The following is a 20678-nucleotide window of genomic DNA, read 5'->3' on the forward strand; positions in this document are numbered from 1 at the left end:
TTCTCCAGTCAGTATAATAACTCACATATCACCATGTTCTCCAGTCAGTATAATAACTCACATATCACCATGTTCTCCGGTCAGTATAATAACTCACATATCCCCATGTCCTCCAGTCAGTATAATAACTCACATATCACCATGTTCTCCAGTCAGTATAATAACTCACATATCACCATGTTCTCCAGTCAGTATAATAACTCACATATCACCATGTCCTCCAGTCAGTATAATAACTCACATATCACCATGTTCTCCGGTCAGTATAATAACTCACATATCACCATGTTCTCCAGTCAGTATAATAACTCACATATCACCATGTCCTCCAGTCAGTATAATAACTCACATATCACCATGTTCTCCGGTCAGTATAATAACTCACATATCACCATGTTCTCCAGTCAGTATAATAACTCACATATCACCATGTTCTCCAGTCAGTATAATAACTCACATATCACCATGTTCTCCAGTCAGTATAATAACTCACATATCACCATGTTCTCCAGTCAGTATAATAACTCACATATCACCATGTTCTCCAGTCAGTATAATAACTCACATATCACCATGTTCTCCAGTCAGTATAATAACTCACATATCACCATGTTCTCCAGTCAGTATAATAACTCACATATCACCATGTTCTCCGGTCAGTATAATAACTCACATATCCCCATGTCCTCCAGTCAGTATAATAACTCACATATCACCATGTTCTCCGGTCAGTATAATAACTCACATATCACCATGTTCTCCAGTCAGTATAATAACTCACATATCACCATGTCCTCCAGTCAGTATAATAACTCACATATCACCATGTTCTCCGGTCAGTATAATAACTCACATATCACCATGTTCTCCGGTCAGTATAATAACTCACATATCACCATGTCCTCCTGTCAGTATAATAACTCACATATCCCCATGTTCTCCAGTCAGTATAATAACTCACATATCACCATGTCCTCCGGTCAGTATAATAACTCACATATCACCATGTTCTCCGGTCAGTATAATAACTCACATATCCCCATGTTCTCCAGTCAGTATAATAACTCACATATCCCCATGTTCTCCAGTCAGTATAATAACTCACATATCACCATGTTCTCCAGTCAGTATAATAACTCACATATCACCATGTTCTCCGGTCAGTATAATAACTCACATATCATCATGTTCTCCGGTCAGTATAATAACTCACATATCACCATGTTCTCCGGTCAGTATAATAACTCACATATCACCATGTTCTCCGGTCAGTATAATAACTCACATATCACCATGTCCTCCAGTCAGTATAATAACTCACATATCACCATGTTCTCCGGTCAGTATAATAACTCACATATCACCATGTTCTCCGGTCAGTATAATAACTCACATATCACCATGTTCTCCGGTCAGTATAATAACTCACATATCACCATGTTCTCCGGTCAGTATAATAACTCACATATCCCCATGTTCTCCGGTCAGTATAATAACTCACATATCCCCATGTTCTCCAGTCAGTATAATAACTCACATATCATCATGTTCTCCACTCAGTATAATAACTCACATATCACCATGTTCTCCACTCAGTATAATAACTCACATATCACCATGTTCTCCGGTCAGTATAATAACTCACATATCACCATGTTCTCCAGTCAGTATAATAACTCACATATCACCATGTTCTCCGGTCAGTATAATAACTCACATATCACCATGTTCTCCGGTCAGTATAATAACTCACATATCACCATGTTCTCCGGTCAGTATAATAACTCACATATCACCATGTTCTCCGGTCAGTATAATAACTCACATATCACCATGTTCTCCGGTCAGTATAATAACTCACATATCACCATGTTCTCCAGTCAGTATAATAACTCACATATCCCCATGTTCTCCGGTCAGTATAATAACTCACATATCCCCATGTTCTCCAGTCAGTATAATAACTCACATATCACCATGTTCTCCGGTCAGTATAATAACTCACATATCACCATGTTCTCCGGTCAGTATAATAACTCACATATCACCATGTTCTCCGGTCAGTATAATAACTCACATATCACCATGTTCTCCGGTCAGTATAATAACTCACATATCACCATGTTCTCCGGTCAGTATAATAACTCACATATCACCATGTTCTCCGGTCAGTATAATAACTCACATATCACCATGTTCTCCGGTCAGTATAATAACTCACATATCACCATGTCCTCCGGTCAGTATAATAACTCACATATCCCCATGTTCTCCAGTCAGTATAATAACTCACATATCACCATGTCCTCCGGTCAGTATAATAACTCACATATCACCATGTTCTCCAGTCAGTATAATAACTCACATATCACCATGTCCTCCAGTCAGTATAATAACTCACATATCACCATGTTCTCCGGTCAGTATAATAACTCACATATCACCATGTTCTCCAGTCAGTATAATAACTCACATATCCCCATGTTCTCCGGTCAGTATAATAACTCACATATCACCATGTTCTCCGGTCAGTATAATAACTCACATATCACCATGTTCTCCGGTCAGTATAATAACTCACATATCACCATGTTCTCCGGTCAGTATGGTCACCATTACAGGTCCCACAGCTTGCTACCCAGCTTTCCAATGATCCTGAATGGCAAAAATGCATCTGTCTTTGGGAAAGCGGTGTGAACAGCATGTGTTTATTTGCTCCTTAGTTACATCTGTTTCAGAGAAAGCTGGGTGCCAACCAATATGGCCGCCATTAGACCTGCCACATGCGTCTATTCCGCCTTAGTAATAGTGGTTTCTGTGACAGCTGGGATCAAGATCACCCATCAGCTATAACAGGGGTCTGCTCGGCTAGGAAAGCTGGGTGACCACAGCAGCCACAAGGTGGTTTCACCCATCTTTCCCAGACTCCAGAGCGGCACACATTTCTCGTTGTGTATTGATTGCTCCACCCTAGGAAAACCGGAGGAGGATCTGAGGATCTATAGCTTCTTTACTAGGACGATCTTCCACTAGAGCTTGGGAAAGATGGTCGACAACCCCTGTGATAGCGGATAATGAAGATCATATGGGTTGTCACTCAGCTTTCCCACAGTCCAGACTGTCAAGTGGGGTCTATTTAACCTGTCCTCACATTTGTCTGTCTGTAGGAAAGATGGGTGTCAACTAATATGGTCTTGCCACAGAGGCTGTCACACAGCTTTCCCAGACTCCTGAATGGCAAACATGCCTAGTTATGTAGTGGTAGATCCTCCACTACTATCCTAGGGTGGAGCAAGGGATCTGTAGCCACTTAACAAGGCAGATTTTCCAATGAGGTCTGAAAAACCATCAACCCCTGTGGTTGCGGTAATGGGTAGTCACTCAGCTTTCCCAGAGCCAAGACAGTCAAGGGGGGAGTGTATGGTCACTATTACAGGGTCGGTCACATTACTGAATAACAGATTTGCCAAGTTAAGTAGCAATACAGAAGCGAAAGGTGAATCACTGCACAATAGGGATGATTTACCGTTCAGGACTCAAAGAAAGCTGGGGAACTGTAATGGAAGGAAAAAATATAATCAAGCTGGAAATCCGTGTGGTCCTCAGATCACTGCGTCCGCCTGTCTTATTGCCAGTGGTTTTCTCAAGAAATGACACTTCATTGTTAAACATGTCACGTCGAGCTGCGGTCTAAACTGAGAAAACCACGAACAGGAAACGGTCCAGCGAAGAAGAACGGCAGGAGGCCACGTGTGAGAACGTCCTCACATCTCACTGCTTCTCCTCAGAATCCCCCGCCCTCCATTTAGTAAATGCAATTCAAGCCACAGACCGGAGGTCTCCACACAGGACGAGTATATCTGCATCAGACTAGAACCTCACATGAACTTTCCCAATTCTCCATCTTACCGAGTGTCTCACAGCTGGTATTCCGGGAGCACTGCCCACTGTCCCTATCAAGGGAGGAGAGCTGCTCATCCGATTTACTAAGTTTTCCTATACTACTACACGGTGAAAGGCGCGGGGACTCTCCCCCATAGGACTGGCTCCCTCCGGATAATCGGCGATATGCGTAACAATTCACTTCAAAATCCTACAGGAAATAAAAGAGAAATAGGAGGTTAAATGTGAAGTATCGGCAGGGTCTGAATATATCAAGCGGATGTCCACCTATATACATGACATTACCGATCCCAAGTTACATCCTGTAATATACTCCAGAGCTGCACTCACTATTCTGCTGGTGGAGTCGCTTGTGTACATACATTACTTATACTGTACTGATCCTGAGTTACATCCTGTATTATACTCCAGAGCTGCACTCACTATTCTGCTGGTGGAGTCACTGTGTACATATATTACATTACTTATCCTGTACTGATCCTGAGTTACATCCTGTATTATACTCCAGAGCTGCACTCACTATTCTGCTGGTGGAGTCACTGTGTACATACATTACTTATCCTGTACTGATCCTGAGTTATATCCTGTATTATACTCCAGAGCTGCACTCACTATTCTGCCGGTGGAGTCACTGTGTACATACATTACATTACTTATCCTGTACTGATCCTGAGTTACATCCTGTATTATACTCCAGAGCTGCACTCACTATTCTGCTGGTGCAGTCACTGTGTACATACATACATTACTTATCCTGTACTGATCCGGAGTTATATCCTGTATTATACTCCAGAGCTGCACTCACTATTCTGCTGGTGGAGTCACTGTGTACATACATTACATTACTTATCCTGTACTGATCCTGAGTTACATCCTGTATTATACTCCAGAGCTGCACTCACTATTCTGCTGGTGGAGTCACTGTGTACATACATTACATTACTTATCCTGTACTGATCCTGAGTTATATCCTGTATTATACTCCAGAGCTGCACTCACTATTCTGCTGGTGGAGTCACTGTGTACATACATTACTTATCCTGTACTGATCCTGAGTTACATCCTGTATTATACTCCAGAGCTGCACTCACTATTCTGCTGGTGGAGTCACTGTGTACATACATTACATTACTTATCCTGTACTGATCCTTAGTAATATCCTGTATTATACTCCAGAGCTGCACTCACTATTCTGCCGGTGGAGTCACTGTGTACATACATTACATTACTTATCCTGTACTGATCCTGAGTTATATCCTGTATTATACTCCAGAGCTGCACTCACTATTCTGCTGGTGGAGTCACTGTGTACATACACTACTGATCCTGAGTTACATCCTGTATTATACTCCAGAGCTGCACTCACTATTCTGCTGGTGGAGTCACTGTATACATACATTACATTACTTATCCTGTACTGATCCTGAGTTATATCCTGTATTATTCTCCAGAGCTGCACTCACTATTCTGCTGGTGGAGTCACTGTGTACATACATTACATTACTTATCCTATACTGATCCTGAGTTACATCCTGTATTATACTCCAGAGCTGCACTCACTATTCTGCTGGTGGAGTCACTGTGTACATACATTACATTACTTATCCTGAGTTACACCCTGTATTATACTCCAGAGCTGCACTCACTATTCTGCTGGTGGAGTCGCTGTGTACATATATTAAAAGATGTAACTCAGAATCAGAATAAAATAAGTAATATACTTAAAAAAAAGTTGTACCAACCGATAAAACATATTTCCATCAGTCAATAGTCTGTAGTACTATAGATATAAGTTACATTGATGACTGTAAAATTGTTCAGATCCTTCATTATAACTCTTACATCTATAGTCGTCACCCCCACCGTATTACTTTACCTGGGTATTGTTGCCAAGGGGTATACTAGACCCACTGGTAGCACGGCTCATGGGTGCCACTACAGCGACTCGGGTGGGTGAAGGTGCAGATTGTCTTTTCTTTGGAGGTAAAGCAGGAGGTGGACTGTAAGGAGAGAGGAGAAGAAGTATAAAGTATCATCCCTTACTGGGACAATAAAGTAAGATATCACATCACGCACAGCCTATGCATCATAAATCAGATACTAGAGAAATAAAGCAAAGCCTGACGCTGCCCAGACACCGTATATTTCAGCCCGATGTAACGCAGGACCCCGCACGACACAAGTCTATGGCCGGTTTATGTGAGAGACCATGGACTCACCTATTTTCCATTACTCGTATACCAGGTAATGGGGGCTTGGGGGGAGCAGGCTCCTCCGTTTCTACACAGTCTACAGGGACTTCCTTAGCCGGTTCGGGGGTCTTATTGAGAATCTCCAGTTCTCTCTCTGATAAAGGCAATTCTTGTGTGCTGGAAGAGAAGAAAACGATGAACTAACGATGCCACAACAACAGGACGGAGCCGCAGGGGACCGGACCCCTCTGCACCTAGGACGAGAGGTGAGACCCCAGAACGTACCTGTCTGATTTACTGGCCGGGGAGGACGGCTTCACGGGGCTGGTGGGAGACGGGCGCTCCTGCTTCTCAATCATCAATCGCACCAACTCCTGAAAGATCAAACCAAGAGGTTATCAGACCTGTGCAGCGAGGGTCCCGGGTCACAGACCCCACACATGGGACATGACTGGGATAGGTCAGAATAAAACACTATTGGGGTGTAAAGGATGAAGTCTCCGCTGAATACGTCCTATGCAGGTTCCCACTCACACGGCGGACATTGCAGCTACTGGCATCCCTTTATATGACATTCGTACCTGCAGCGTCTTCAATGGAGATTCAATGGTTAATTCCGGCCGCAAGGCTAGCGAGGAACCCCCTCCAAGTCCACGTTCACAAATTGAACACTTTTCACATAGACTAGACCTAGCGGATCCACTTCGTAAATACGTTTCGTTATCTATCTCCACAGCTGAAATCTCCCAGCATCCCCTGCTTGTTCAGTGTCTGCACAAATTATTTACATTCGCAGGCTCTGCACGGTCACCTGACTCTTATACTAGCTCAGCTAAACCGTTAGGGGGGGGGGGGGGGGTTTGTCCATGGTTTCCAATAACAGCAAGCAGAATTGCGAGTGCAGCTCCGGAGGCTGTAACTCAGTGAGTAAAGGATATGTAATGTAATGTATTTATAAAGTGATTTCACATTTAATGTAGATGATGTCTATATATGATCTGTAAAATGCTGGACATGTAACATATAGTTGCGCCAAAAAGAACCTAAACGCAGAAAAGCTATAGTCAACGTAAACCACCGTAAAGATCTCTAATACCAGCGAAAAAGAGACAGAAGGCTCAACCGCCATGTTCTTTCCAGCACGCCCATCGTGGATTCCTCTGCACATACTAGAGCGGACACATTGGACCAGAAGCTGCGCTGTGAGGCATCCGGCTGTGATAACATTGTGCGCTCCGGGCGGGATGTGATAATGAGGGTGGCACAGACCCGGACAGATTATACACAGCGGAGCTAGAAGGTGAAATCACAGCTATGTGCACAGGGAACGAGGGGAGGCCTGGAAGGCTCCCAAATATCTGACTTCATTCTCCGGATGACCTCACGGATGTGCAGACTCCAGCTGTGTCTCCCCAGAGGGGACGGACGGCCCGCCTGGATTATGGCTGGGTTTAACCCCTTAACTACAGTGATTAATAACAGACAAGTCAATACATTCATGCAAAAACATTCACAAGGTTTATGAGAACTAGACTGAAAACCTCCATTCTTTACACTGCAGGCTGCATCCAGAGAACGGTCGGTGCTAACTAGAAGCAATGGTTTGGTGACCTAATAAAACAACATACTGTAAGAGGACTGTTTACAATCCTGACCTTGACACCGTCCAGTACGGCCTTTATGACGTCCTTGACAGTCGCCACCATTTCCTTGTCCTCGCAGTTCACTCCTTCCAGCATCACTTGATCGGACCAGCGGATGAGGTTGGCCAGAGACTGGTACACTCTGCTGTAGCAGGAGGAGATGGCAGTGCTGTCAACAGGGTGGAAAAGAACAATTACAACAAGGAAAGTGTCTCATACGACACCGGGCAGCTCTGCTATACGGTCAGGACACTAACTCGTGTCAACTACTCACTAGGCTCATTATACAGACAAGAGAGGAGCATGAGGGGGGGGGGGGTCATAGTTTTCTGTGTTTCATACAATTCAGTGCCAGTGCCTTTCTGGCACTGTTTCACTGACCGCAAGCGGAGATATTGAAAATGGTCAGAAATTGAGGCACAAAGTATATTTGAAAATTGTAGAACGTCCCACTTATTTTTGAAGGCCCATTAATGTGTGACCAGCAGATGGACTTGTCATGGTTGTTTATGAAGAGACGCCAAGACTCTAGAACTGGGGTCAGCAACCTGCGGCACACTCCAGGTGTTGTGAAACTACAATTCCCAGCATGCCCTGGCAGCCCTTGGCTGGAATAATAAAGACTTTAGCTCTCAGTGCATGCTGGGAGTTGTAGTGTTACAATAGTTGGAGTGCTGCAGGTTGCTGACCCCTGGTCTGGAGGATCATTAACAACAGATTAAACAACTACCGACCTTTGCTGAGCGTGCGTGTCCGCCTGGACCAAGGGCAGAATGGCTTCTAGGACTTTGCTGGCGGAGCCGGGGAGCATGACCAACACCATCTTGTCTACGGCCATTTTGTCTACAATCGTCTTAAAGTAGCGCAGGGCGTTGACGACTTCCTTCTCTTGTTCCTCCAGCCGGCTCAGAGTCTACAAAAGTTTACCATCCAGGATAAGAAAATCACATTTCCACAATATAATATGTTAAAAAGCAGGAAAAAAAAAATGTTAAAGGGTAACAAAACTTTTAAAAAAGTCAGAAGTTTTGACCGGTGGGGGTCCGAGCACAGAGACCCCACCGATCGCTAAAATGAAACGCTCGGGTGAGCGCTGCGCCGCTTGGCTTCTGATTGGCTTTCCTCAGAGCGATGTACGGGCTCAATAGGAAGTCTATGAGCTCCTATACCAGCTTTCCGAGAAGAGCCAATCAAAAACTACAAGGCCCAGCGGTCACCCGAGCACTTCTGCTGCTTCGTTTTAGCGATCGGTGGGGGTCTCCGAGCTCGTGACCCACTGATCAAACTTCTGGCATGTTAAAAGTTTAGGTACCCTTTAAACAATAAATACAGAAAGCCTGTTCCGTTTCTGGGAAAGCTGGGTGACGAGCCCCAGTGATGGAAAACCAGTTTTCCCAGGGTCCAGAATGGCAAGTCTGCCTAGCTAGTGATATGAGAAAGAATAGATCTGTATCCCGGCACAGATTTGCCATTCAGGATTATGGAAAAGCGGGGTTATTACTATAGGCGCCACGTTTGCAGCCTTGCTTTGTGTCATTCAAAGAAAATTCTCTTCACGCAGAGGTCTTGTGCATGGAACAATCTTTGGTTTCATTATAAATCGAGGACAGGAAGATGACGGTCTCAGTACTTTCCGCAACTCATAATGAGAGATTTCCTGACACTGCAGACGCCTCCGCACATCAAAACTGTGATCACAAAATGATCAGATCAGTCAAGAGACCGCAGCAGAATCAGCGTCAACATCAGCTCTGGCCGGTGCCGGCCATCGGGGTGCTGTCCCTTTAAGGAGCGGCCTAAATAGCAACTCCCTAAAAAATTGACAGCCACGAAAAGGGAGAAACTTGATCAAGACGTGTGATCGACCAAGTGACGGTCAGATCCTGGCGGAGGGGTCGTAGACATTCTGCTCTGGAAGCCGAGGATCTTTTGGGTGAGGCCCCTCACAGCTGTGGGGCGCGGCAGCAGATAGCACGGGGTCTGCATTACAGCTGTGGGATGTTACAGAGGCGATCCGGTCACCCTCCTACGTGAAGACACAAACTATTTCAAGCAACTGAAGAAGTGAAAGCAAAAAAACGGGAAGAAAGATTCTTAAAGGGGAAAAAAATTCTCCCAATAATCTGGATTATGCTGCACGGCGACGGGCAGTCAAACAGCTGGCGGGTCGTGTTTCCATTGGCGACAGTAAGCAAGCCTGCCACTGCCGATCCTGTAGCCCCAGGAGTGACAACACAATCATGCTATGGGGTTTTCTACTTAAAAGGGGTTTCCCCATAAATATCTGATTTGTAGGGGTTCAACCGCTGGGACCCCAATCGATCACGAGAACGGGCTCACCTTGCCGTACCTGGGAGCCTCATAGGAATGGAGCGGTAGTGAGCATGCTCCACCACCGCTCCATTCATTTCTATGGGGCTCCCAGGAACGGCAAGGTAAACCTGTTCTCATGATCGATTGGGGTCCCAGCGGTCAGATATGTATCCCCTATCCTGTGGATAACGGATAAATATTGATTATAGGAAAACCCCTTTAACCCCTTAATGACCGCCGATACGCCTTTTCACGCCGGCCTAATCAAAGTCTTTCAAGGGTCTCCTGTGCAGCCTGGAGAGAGTGATTGGCTGTCTGATGACAGCCGGGCTCCTGCTGCAACCGTAGCGATCGTAGTTTACGTAGATCGCAGCCGTTTAACTCCTCGAATGCCGAGGTCATTAGCGACCGCTGCATTTTAGTTGTTTACAGAGGGAGGGAACTCTGTCACCCACCGGCAGCCCGCAAATGCAATTGCCGGCATCCGATGGGGTGCCATGGCAACTGGGAGCCTAACAAAGGCCCCCAGGCCTGCCCAGGCTATATGCCTATTAGGAGGTGGCAGAGTATACCAAAGCATTATATTTGTGATCAGGAGATCACAGAGTGAAGTCCCTAGTGGGACTAAAAAAAATAATTGATTTGAAATAAAAGTTAATAAAAAGGTACACTAAAAAAAAAAAAAAATGCCAAAATTGCTTTTAATAATAAAAAGGTTAATCAATAAGTCCCTTTTACCCAAAAATGGTAGCAATGAATGAAGTCCCGCAAAAAATAAGCCATCGTATGGCGACATTGACGTAAAAATAAAAAAGTTACAGCTACTGGAAAGCGGCGATGCAAAATAAAGTTTTTAGTTCAAAAGTGATTTTATTCTGCAAAAGTCGTAAAACATTAAAAAAAAATAAAAAAACTTTACATATGTGGTATCGTCGTAATCGTACCGACCCATAGAACAAAGGTAACGTGGTATTTACGCTGCACGGTAAACTGCGTAAATGTAAAATGATTAGGACAATGGCTAAATTGCTGTTTTTTATATCCCTCCCAAAAAAAAGTTGATAAAAAACGTAATAAAAAAAATTTCTATATCCCCCAAAACAGTGTCAATGAAAACTACAACTCATCCCGCAAAAAATAAGTCCTTATACAGCCACGTTGTTGGGTTGTTGCCTAGCGACAGTCGGTGCCTGCATCAGGTGACAACCGTGGATCTCCATCATCCTGTGTGATCATTGTGGTCACTGAGATCCTACCTGCCATTTCCTGTCCCCTATAGATATTATACGGCTATTACAATACAGGTACAACCATACCAGACATTATGGAGACCCCCGCCTCCCCTCAAACCTGCTTCATGTGTGACCTGCAAACAATATGGCGTCCAATAAGATCAGCGTTATGATGGATCGGTAAAACGTATCCGCGCTGTAGTTACCTTATTTACAGGCTTCTCCTCCGTTTTTATGGTGAGGTCGGCCGGCTTTCCTTTCTTGGACGGGGTCCTCTTGATGATTTTAGGCGAGTGGAACTTGTCCTTCAGCTTCATGGTGAAGGAGGAGAGGTGGGAGCGCTGACTGTCTGCGGAGACAAAACCGGGAGATTCAGACAATGAGAACAAGTTCAGCCCTAAAAATCAAGCAACATGATAAACCCCCTCCCACCACAGTATACCGGTGATCGCGTTCCATTGGTTGTCCGCCCTTCTCCATATTACACCTGTGGACTACAAGGCCCATCATGCCCTGTCTACTGGAATATGTAGTGGGTAACAATCAGCCAATGATTGCTGCCCGTTTCCTGGTATCAGGAAGAAGCCAGCAGCACCCTTGTACAAGGGAAACCGTCAGCAAGTAATAGATCTTTTGCTGACTGTTTCCAATTACGGACCTGCAGGTCCACAGGAGGTGGTGTGAGGATAAAACAAAAGCAGTTTCTGTAATAAGGAGATGTGACGACGACGCTGAGCGATAACGGCGCAGCACCGACCGAGCAGCTGCAGTCCAGGATGGGACAGCACCGAGTATGAGTAATGCCAAGAAGCTTCTCGCAAGAAACCACAGCTCGAAATAGTCCGCGATGAGTCGGACGGAGAGCGCAGCGGCTGCCGACCACAATCCTGTGCTACAGATCACTTCTCAGCAGCCACAAAGCAGCTGTCAGATCAGACAGATATGAGCGGGGGAGGGGGTGCGATCAAATGGCGAGCGACTAAACACGTAATATTACCGGTGGATGACAGGGCAAACTAAAAACGACACAAAAATACAAGAAAAAACATAAAAGAACGTGAAAAAAATAATTCGGTATATTTGCTTTAAGTGCCAAACCCCATTACAGCCGCCCTAAAACCAAACACTGACCATTCTTAAAGGGCTTCTCCTCTCGTAGGTCAATATATTGTAAACGGCAACTTTAGAACAGACTGTCAAGATCTCTGCTAGCTGTTATTAGATGACACTACCGGCCTAATATTTTACACAGCTGAGAGTTTGCTACATTTCTATCCAATCTAGACAATCCTGTGAACTACGGTCAGAGCTCCAGACTGATACATTGTATCAGCGCAGGTAAAAATGTAAGTAATTTTCAGCTGGGAGACCTTGGGTCTGTATGGGTTTACAGCCTCTGGACATAAGACTGTTGCCATTCAACGGAAGGACGCAGAGATCTTGAAATGGTAAACAGGCGGTTTTGTGGTGATGCGGTATTGGTCCAGCTCTGTGCACGGCCTGTCCAATAGTTTGGAATTTCCGATAATCCAGCACCTTGATGATCTGTAGGATGTGGATAATGGGATTCACACCTTAAATTACATTTCTCAGCTGGAGACGATGCAGCTACCAATTATCTGGAAGGATGGGGGAGGGGTGTGCAAGATGGAGGTACAACGCTCAGACATATGACTGCGCGGTCTGACCGCCATTGATAGCTAAATGCAAAAAGAGCTGAATCTCCAGCACCAGGGACACGGCTGCAGCAGAAGACGGAGCAGCAGGATTATGGCACGTTATATGATTGCATTTTCTGGACTAACAGATGCCGGACTAAAGGACTTTTGCTGTAGATTTTGTACTGTTCAGATAAGCGGACCCCAGCATGCCGCAGGGGAAGCAACGCTTGTTCTATATGTGCTACGTGCAGAATTGATTGGTTATGACTGGATCAATTTCGCGCTGAGCAGACATAACCAATCAATCCTGCCCAATGAGCATATAAGGGCACAGAGCAGCATCCCTCCCACCGCAGCGGCCGTTCATAGGATGAAGGTATAAGGACCAGATAAAGTACACATTGCCTTGGACCGAACGTCACTGGACCGCTGCATCATGTGCTCTACTCCAGTCACTACCAGAGCTGCATTTACATATCTAGACTCATTGCTTTGAAAAAAAATTGTAAAAGCTTTTCTGATGAACTGCATTCTGGGACATTTAATCAGACTACAGTTGCCTGATGTAAACACTATATCTCCAAATGCAATGCAGCATAGTAGAGCATGCTCTTTACAGACACTGAACCAGCAGGTTGGGCGTGCGAGATCCAGCTGCAGCACAGGAGGGGATGAAACAAAAGCTGCAGGAGAATCTCTGTGTGATTGGTTGTAAATCAGACCATCGGCTGCGGATTGTACGAGTCAGGAAACCGAAACCTGCCGTGAGGAAATTCTAGTGTCACCCGTCTCCCCAGGGGGATCACAGGCCGTGGGCTTCATCCTCTCTGACACACGATCCCACCTCTATGAATGAACCACGAGAGGACCCCCGCAGAGCGAGCGATCACTCACCTACCCATAATGCAATCATCTTAAAGAGAACCCGTCCCCCATGACAGACCCATGATAAAGACATCAGTGCGATACCCCTATAGATTGTCTCAGGATAAGAAACCCTGTCCTTATGTCCTACTAGAGCAGACAGACTTTATAGAGGGGGCTCCAACTGCGGCAGACCGGACAAGCCGCGGATGTGTGCCTAGACGCGACTAACCATGGTGATAACAGCTGATCGCCGCTCTGTCTTCATTATAGAAAGAGGACATCCCCCTATAACAACAGCCCCCCAGAAGTGCCAGCGGAGTCACAAAAGAAAGCACTTCCTAGTTCTGTGTATCACATGATCCCTTTCAGCCAATCAGCTGCCCTGAAATAGATCCTGAAACCGAAAAGTCGGAGTGTACGTCACATGATCATTTTCAGCGCAGCTGAATTGCAGAGACGGGTCATGTGATATACCACGACTCCACAAAACCAGGAAGTGCTGCTGATGTCTCTCCTCCATGCTTTACACTGCAATGTCTCTTGTTCTGATCAGATGTGTAGTATAACCACAAGATCGGCAGGAAGTCAAGGCATGAAGAGATTTCCATTACAGCAAGGACAGGACAGGGTTTTTCTACAAGAGTCGTTGTGGTAAATTTTCGACGATGAGGTTTTGCCGCCATTACGAAAACCCTGGCAAAAACGGCAACAACTATTGCTTCATGTAAATTCGCCGTAAACCCATGAGAAAAATTAGAAGAGGCGAGGGCCTTCCACAAGAGGCGAGGGCCTTCCACAAGAGGCGAGGGCCTTCCACAAGAGGCGAGGGCCTTCCACAAGAGGCGAGGGCCTTCCACAAGAGGCGAGGGCCTTCCACAAGAGGCGAGGGCCTTCCACAAGAGGCGAGGGCCTTCCACAAGAGGCGAGGGCCTTCCACAAGAGGCGAGGGCCTTCCACAAGAGGCGAGGGCCTTCCACAAGAGGCGAGGGCCTTCCACAAGAGGCGAGGGCCTTCCACAAGAGGCGAGGGCCTTCCACAAGAGGCGAGGGCCTTCCACAAGAGGCGAGGGCCTTCCACAAGAGGGGAGGGCCTTCCACAAGAGGCGAGGGCCTTCCACAAGAGGCGAGGGCCTTCCACAAGAGGCGAGGGCCTTCAACAAGAGGGGAGGGCCTTGGACAGGGGCTTTAATGAACAATAGATTGATGTTTTAGCACCCAGAAGGCTCCAGCACTGTAAGGGTTAACATCAGAACATAATAAAGCGTAAAAGGTGATGTAATCCGGCGAGCTCATCTCGTTATCAGGGGGTTGTGCAAATCCCATAGGAGACGAATCTCCACCTGGTGAGACAAACACGAGAGGAGCGCAGGTTGTAATTAACACGTCCACGTGGGAGTCGAGGCAAAAACAATGAAAGTGAAAGAAGGCGACCTGAGCGCGCGCACCTGCCGGCTGAGTCACACGGGAAATATTCAGACCTGGAAGGATTAGATGACATCACACAGGACGAGGTGCGACCAGAGACACCCGGCCCAGAACTACCCCCATCATCTCAAATAGTCCAGTCTTATGTCAATAAGGATTATTATGTAGCAAAGAAAATGCTGAAACTTTCCCATTTACTTTCACTTCCTCACTATTTTTAAGATCTGTTTGCTGTCAGTGTATGGAAACATTTAGAGACTGAAAAAAATAAGACCCTGACCTAGTGTAAAGAAGTCACTGACCGCTCCATCACTCCCAGTCAAAAACAGTCAGACAGCGAGTTCATAGGGGAGAGGTGTGGGAGGCCTTGGTGTGACTACTGGGAGAAAGGGTGGACTGAGCAGAATTCTGAAGTGACTACTGGGAAAGCAGAGGGGGCACCAGCAGAGACTACTGGGAAAGCAGAGGGGGCACCAGCAGAGACGACTGGGAAAGCAGAGGGGGCACCAGCAGAGACGACTGGGAAAGCAGAGGGGGCACCAGCAGAGACTACTGGGAAAGCAGAAGAGGGGGCACCAGCAGAGACTACTGGGAAAGCAGAAGAGGGGGCACCAGCAGAGACTACTGGGAAAGCAGAAGAGGGGGCACCAGCAGAGACGACTGGGAAAGCAGAGGGGGCACCAGCAGAGACGACTGGGAAAGCAGAGGGGGCACCAGCAGAGACGACTGGGAAAGCAGAGGGGGCACCAGCAGAGATGACTGGGAAAGCAGAGGGGGCACCAGCAGAGAAGACTGGGAAAGTAGAGGGGGCACCAGCAGTGATATAGGAAATCATCATTTTTACCAAATGTGCTGATTTACTGCATCGCACTCGTAGCTCAGTTCCCCTGGGCACAGCTGTGCCCGTCCATCAGTACCCTGGCATGTAGCGGATGAGAAGAGACCAGCTGTACGGCCGCCACAGCATTCCAGAGGAGGGAGAAGACAACAACCATGACACGGGGCACATTACACATCACATCAGCTTCTCCCATAAAGTACAGCCCATCATACAAGGACTCGGGGAGCGTCATTAACACACATTCACTGACAGGTAGCACAGAAAGCCCGGTTTCTGTGCTTCCATGGTAACAGTTGGGGGTTGAGGTCATCGGCTACTCCAGCTGTGTGATCTCTAATGGATGAGAGGCCCCGGGGCTGTGCAGCAGGACAGGAATGCACGGAGCCGGCCAAAGGTTTACACCAACATACACTGAGCGCCTTCTCTAATGCATCCGCCCGCAGCGCTCCGCACCGTCACCACTCAGGGGCATCGTGTGGAGGGGCTGGAGGTCAGTAAAGCGGCCAGAACATGAGCCATGCTGTACAAGCCCCTGGGCTACCAGCAGCAGTAATGTCCCAGTGTGACTTTTAAAGGACAACTCCACCCAAAATGACTACTGGGGGTGACCAGGAATTGTCTGGGGAAGGATGTCAGATCCGCAGTGTCCGGCAGACATTTGGATGGACAGTCACATTCTCAAATGGCAGCCATAGACGTTCTCAATTGTGGTGGGATTTGCTAATAATCTAAAGTCTACTTAGCGCTCAGTCAAGTGAAGAAGGCGACTATAATACAGGGTCTCCCTGCTCTGACTACTGGGGGGACGGGACTATAATACAAGGTCTCTCTGCTCTGACTACTAGGGGGTGACTATGTAATACAAGGTCTCCCTGCTCTGACTACTGGGGGGACGGGACTATAATACAAGGTCTCCCTGCTCTGACTACTGGGGGAGGGGGGGGATTATAATACAAGGCCTTTCTGCTCTGATTACTGGGGGCGACTATGTAATACAAGGTATTTCTGCTCTGACTACTGGGGGGACGACTATAATACAAGGTCTCTCTGCTCTGACAACTGGGGGGGGGTGACTATGTAATACAAAATCTCTGCTCTGACTACTGGGGGGGCGACTAGGTAATACAAGGTCTCTCTGCTCGGACTACTGGAGGCGCAACTACGTAATACAAGGTCTCTCTGCTCGGACTACTGGGGGGCTTAGCCTATGTTGGCCATAGCCACGAGATAATGGCTGGCCACCTAAAGCACATGACCCCCCTCATGTTAGTCTCAGAGATGAAATGTTAATAAAATCTCCTATACAGCAGCAACCCCCCCCCCCCCCCTATACTTGGCCGTGTACAACCTTCAACACAGAACCGGCAGGGAAGAACCGTACAGGGTTTTCTCCTCTTCCTGTCAGATCCCGCCTCATTACAGGGATAAATCCAGTAAGGGATTTGATTAATCCTGCGGGGTAACTGGCGCTGATCTTCACGCTCGGCGCATCCACATAATTATCAGCCACCGGTCTAACGACACACTAGTCTTGTTAGGGAGCTAGGGAGCAGCGGAGCGGAAGAAGGACCGGCCCGGGCTCCCCGTCTATGGCTTTGCTGCTGCTCGGTCATTAGGCAATACTAATTACACTGATGAAGTGCTGCAGAACCCAACCAACTCACACCCGGACTGGTCGTGGCCTTGGAGGGAGATGGGGGGGGGGGGGCAAACAATGTGAGGAGGGGGCCGGGGGTGGGAAAATAGACAAAAGGAGAATGTGTATATGAGGGTGATGAATGGCCGGCTCCTGTGTAAACACCTTTGTCCTTCCTGCCCACTGCATTTACCACCTGAGAGGACAAACATGCCGGCAGGCCCAGACGGCGGGGGTCACAGGCAGGGCGATGACCAGTCCACGTATTATTCACTCGGCGCACAATTGAGGGGCGCCATTACTGCTCCCTAATAAACGTACACTGGCTGAACGCTCACAAAGTCATCCCCATCACTAAACGGAGGAGTCCGTACAGACCAGCGCCCCATCATGGTCATCTCAATGTATGGGGTCATTCCATAGAAGCTTGATGAAGGATGATGGTGGTGGTGGTACGTTCACACATGCTGCACCCCGCAGCCGTTCCGGTAATACATATACGGTATGTATACGTACACGGTTTACAGCTTGGTTGTCCCTCAGGTTCATTTCCAAGGTGACAGTCCCATCATTAACATCTGGGGTCCCAAGAGAAGAATGCCACGGGTGGCATATACAGGGGAGGATGGGAGTTGTTATCTTATTGTACTCAATTAAAAAAGTCCAATGATCCAGAACTCCTGCTAATCTCACATCGGAAAATAGTCCTCAAGCTGCATTCGGGGAATGACAGAACGGTCTGGCTCGGAGATGGGTGGGTACAAATGGGCAGCTGCCACCTTCCCTACAGCGGTGACTGATGACCAGGGAGTGAAGTTTACTGACAACTGTCGTCACTGTCATTCCTGGTGGTTTCAGGACAGTTATTCATAACCGCAATTATACATTTAAAAATTATTTTAAGTCTGTGCAGCTTGCGCTGTGACTAGTGACATGAGTCATGTTATCAGCAGTTATGTTGCGGTGACCGCTGCACTGTGTGAACTTCACTATAAACCTCCCTAAATAATTGCTGGCTCATCCGGGCGGATCAGAGGACGGGATAAGTGGGGTACGTCCATGGTTATGTAAGCGTCTCCTGCCCGAGGAGCGGCAGCTGCGGACAAGTGTATGGGGCTGGTGATACACGAGACCCCCTCAGACCTGGAATAATAATTGCCCCTTGGTAATAGGGTGACAATTCCAGGATAGATCACGCCACGACCGCTTTATGCGGATTTGTTCATCTTTACATTTCACAAAACGGCGATCGCCACCATCAAAATAATTATAGGAGACAAAACGTCTGATGTGGAAATTGCAGGGAGCTGAAAACGCGGATCACAAGGTCCAATTAGCACCCAATATATATGAGAAGACGGACGAGGTCATCGCCGGAACCAGAAGACGTACGGACGAGGTCATCGCCGGAGCCAGAAGACGTACGGACGAGGTCATCGCCGGAGCCAGAAGACGTACGGACGAGGTCATCGCCGGAGCCAGAAGACGTACGGACGAGGTCATCGCCGGAGCCAGAAGACGTACGGACGAGGTCATCGCCGGAACCAGAAGACGTACGGACGAGGTCATCGCCGGAGCCAGAAAACGTACGGACGAGGTCATCGCCGGAGCCAGAAGACGTACGGACGAGGTCATCGCCGGAGCCAGAAGACGTACGGACGAAGACGTACGGACGAGGTCATCGCCGGAGCCAGAAGACGTACGGATGAGGTCATCGCCGGAGCCAGAAGACGTACGGACTAGGTCATCGCCGGAGCAAGAAGACGTACGGATGAGGCCATCGCCCGGAGCCAGAAGACGTACGGATGAGGCCATATGATGTACAGGTGATGTCATATGATGCGCAGATGACATCACTACATACACAGCTTCCCAGCATTGTACACAGGAACAGGTCACTGCTATGTAAGGTATTTACATACATTGTAAATAACGCGAAACGCATCGCTGCTGTGCAATGTATTTATATAAACTACTACCACCACCATTCGCAAGCAGCGTCGGTACCAGCTGGGATACTAGATCATCCTCACTAACATGTAGAGTAATTGATGGCACACACGTTGCTGCAGGGTCTACCACCGTTCAGCAGTGTAATGGTTAATTTTGTGCCTTTTTTCCCCCCTCAATAGTATAAGGTTCAATACAACGGAACTGAAAAGTCAAACGGAGGATGCTGAGAGTGCTCAGCCGTACATTACCCAGACACACATTGCAGTCTGCGGACACAGTGCAGCCCCCTCCCCCAGCACAACATTACTGGGAAATCGATGATACTCCATATTGTCTGCCATTATCCTGACAATGCGGAGCTCTCCCAATACACAGAAAAAAGTAACCTGGACTACTACACCCAGCATCCTGCACAGGAAATAATGGATACTCCGGCTTCTACACACTACTACTCCAGGTGGACAGGCTCTTAACATGGCATCTCCAAGTGGAGTAGCAACGCACGTACAGCCCCCACAACAGGGCAACAAGCCGCGCGTACAGCCCCCACAACAGGGCAACAAGCCGCGCGTACAGCCCCAACAACAGGGCAACAAGCCGCGCGTACAGCCCCCACAACAGGGCAACAAGCCGCGCGTACAGCCCCCACAACAGGGCAACATGCCGCGCGTACAGCCCCCACAACAGGGCAACATGCCGAGCGTACAGCCCCCACAACAGAGCAACAAGCCGCGCGTACAACCCCCACAACAGAGCAAGAAGCCGCGCGTACAGCCCCCACAACAAGTTGCATCTCTAGGCCAGCGGTGGACACTGGTGGTTTCGGGGCACCGAGACAGCGCCACGGCCCAACAAGCCAGCCACCGAGACGGCCCAACAAGCCAGCCACCGAGACGGCCCAACAAGCCAGCCACCGAGACGGCCCAACAAGCCAGCCACCGAGACGGCCCAACAAGCCAGCCACCGAGGCGGCCCAACAAGCCAGCCACCGAGGCGGCCCAACAAGCCAGCCA

At 47.7% G+C, this 20678-nt stretch overlaps 1 protein-coding gene across 7 annotated transcripts in view; it reads right to left on the bottom strand.

The window, feature by feature from the left end:
- The window catches only part of RAPGEF1 (Rap guanine nucleotide exchange factor 1), a 63495-nt gene that overhangs the window by 31604 nt on the left and 11213 nt on the right, over nt 1-20678 (bottom strand). For all 7 annotated transcript variants that reach the window (XM_075834689.1, XM_075834688.1, XM_075834693.1 and 4 more), the window contains exons 2-8: nt 11490-11632; nt 8473-8651; nt 7751-7907; nt 6381-6469; nt 6123-6272; nt 5780-5903; nt 3910-4093 (exon numbers count right to left, since the gene is read on the bottom strand). In XM_075834689.1, coding sequence (XP_075690804.1) covers nt 3910-4093; nt 5780-5903; nt 6123-6272; nt 6381-6469; nt 7751-7907; nt 8473-8651; nt 11490-11632 — 1026 coding nt within the window. The remainder of the gene's footprint in view (nt 1-3909; nt 4094-5779; nt 5904-6122; nt 6273-6380; nt 6470-7750; nt 7908-8472; nt 8652-11489; nt 11633-20678) is intronic.

Source organism: Rhinoderma darwinii, chromosome 8 (genome assembly GCF_050947455.1).
Source record: "Rhinoderma darwinii isolate aRhiDar2 chromosome 8, aRhiDar2.hap1, whole genome shotgun sequence".
Taxonomy (NCBI): Eukaryota; Metazoa; Chordata; class Amphibia; order Anura; family Rhinodermatidae; genus Rhinoderma; species Rhinoderma darwinii.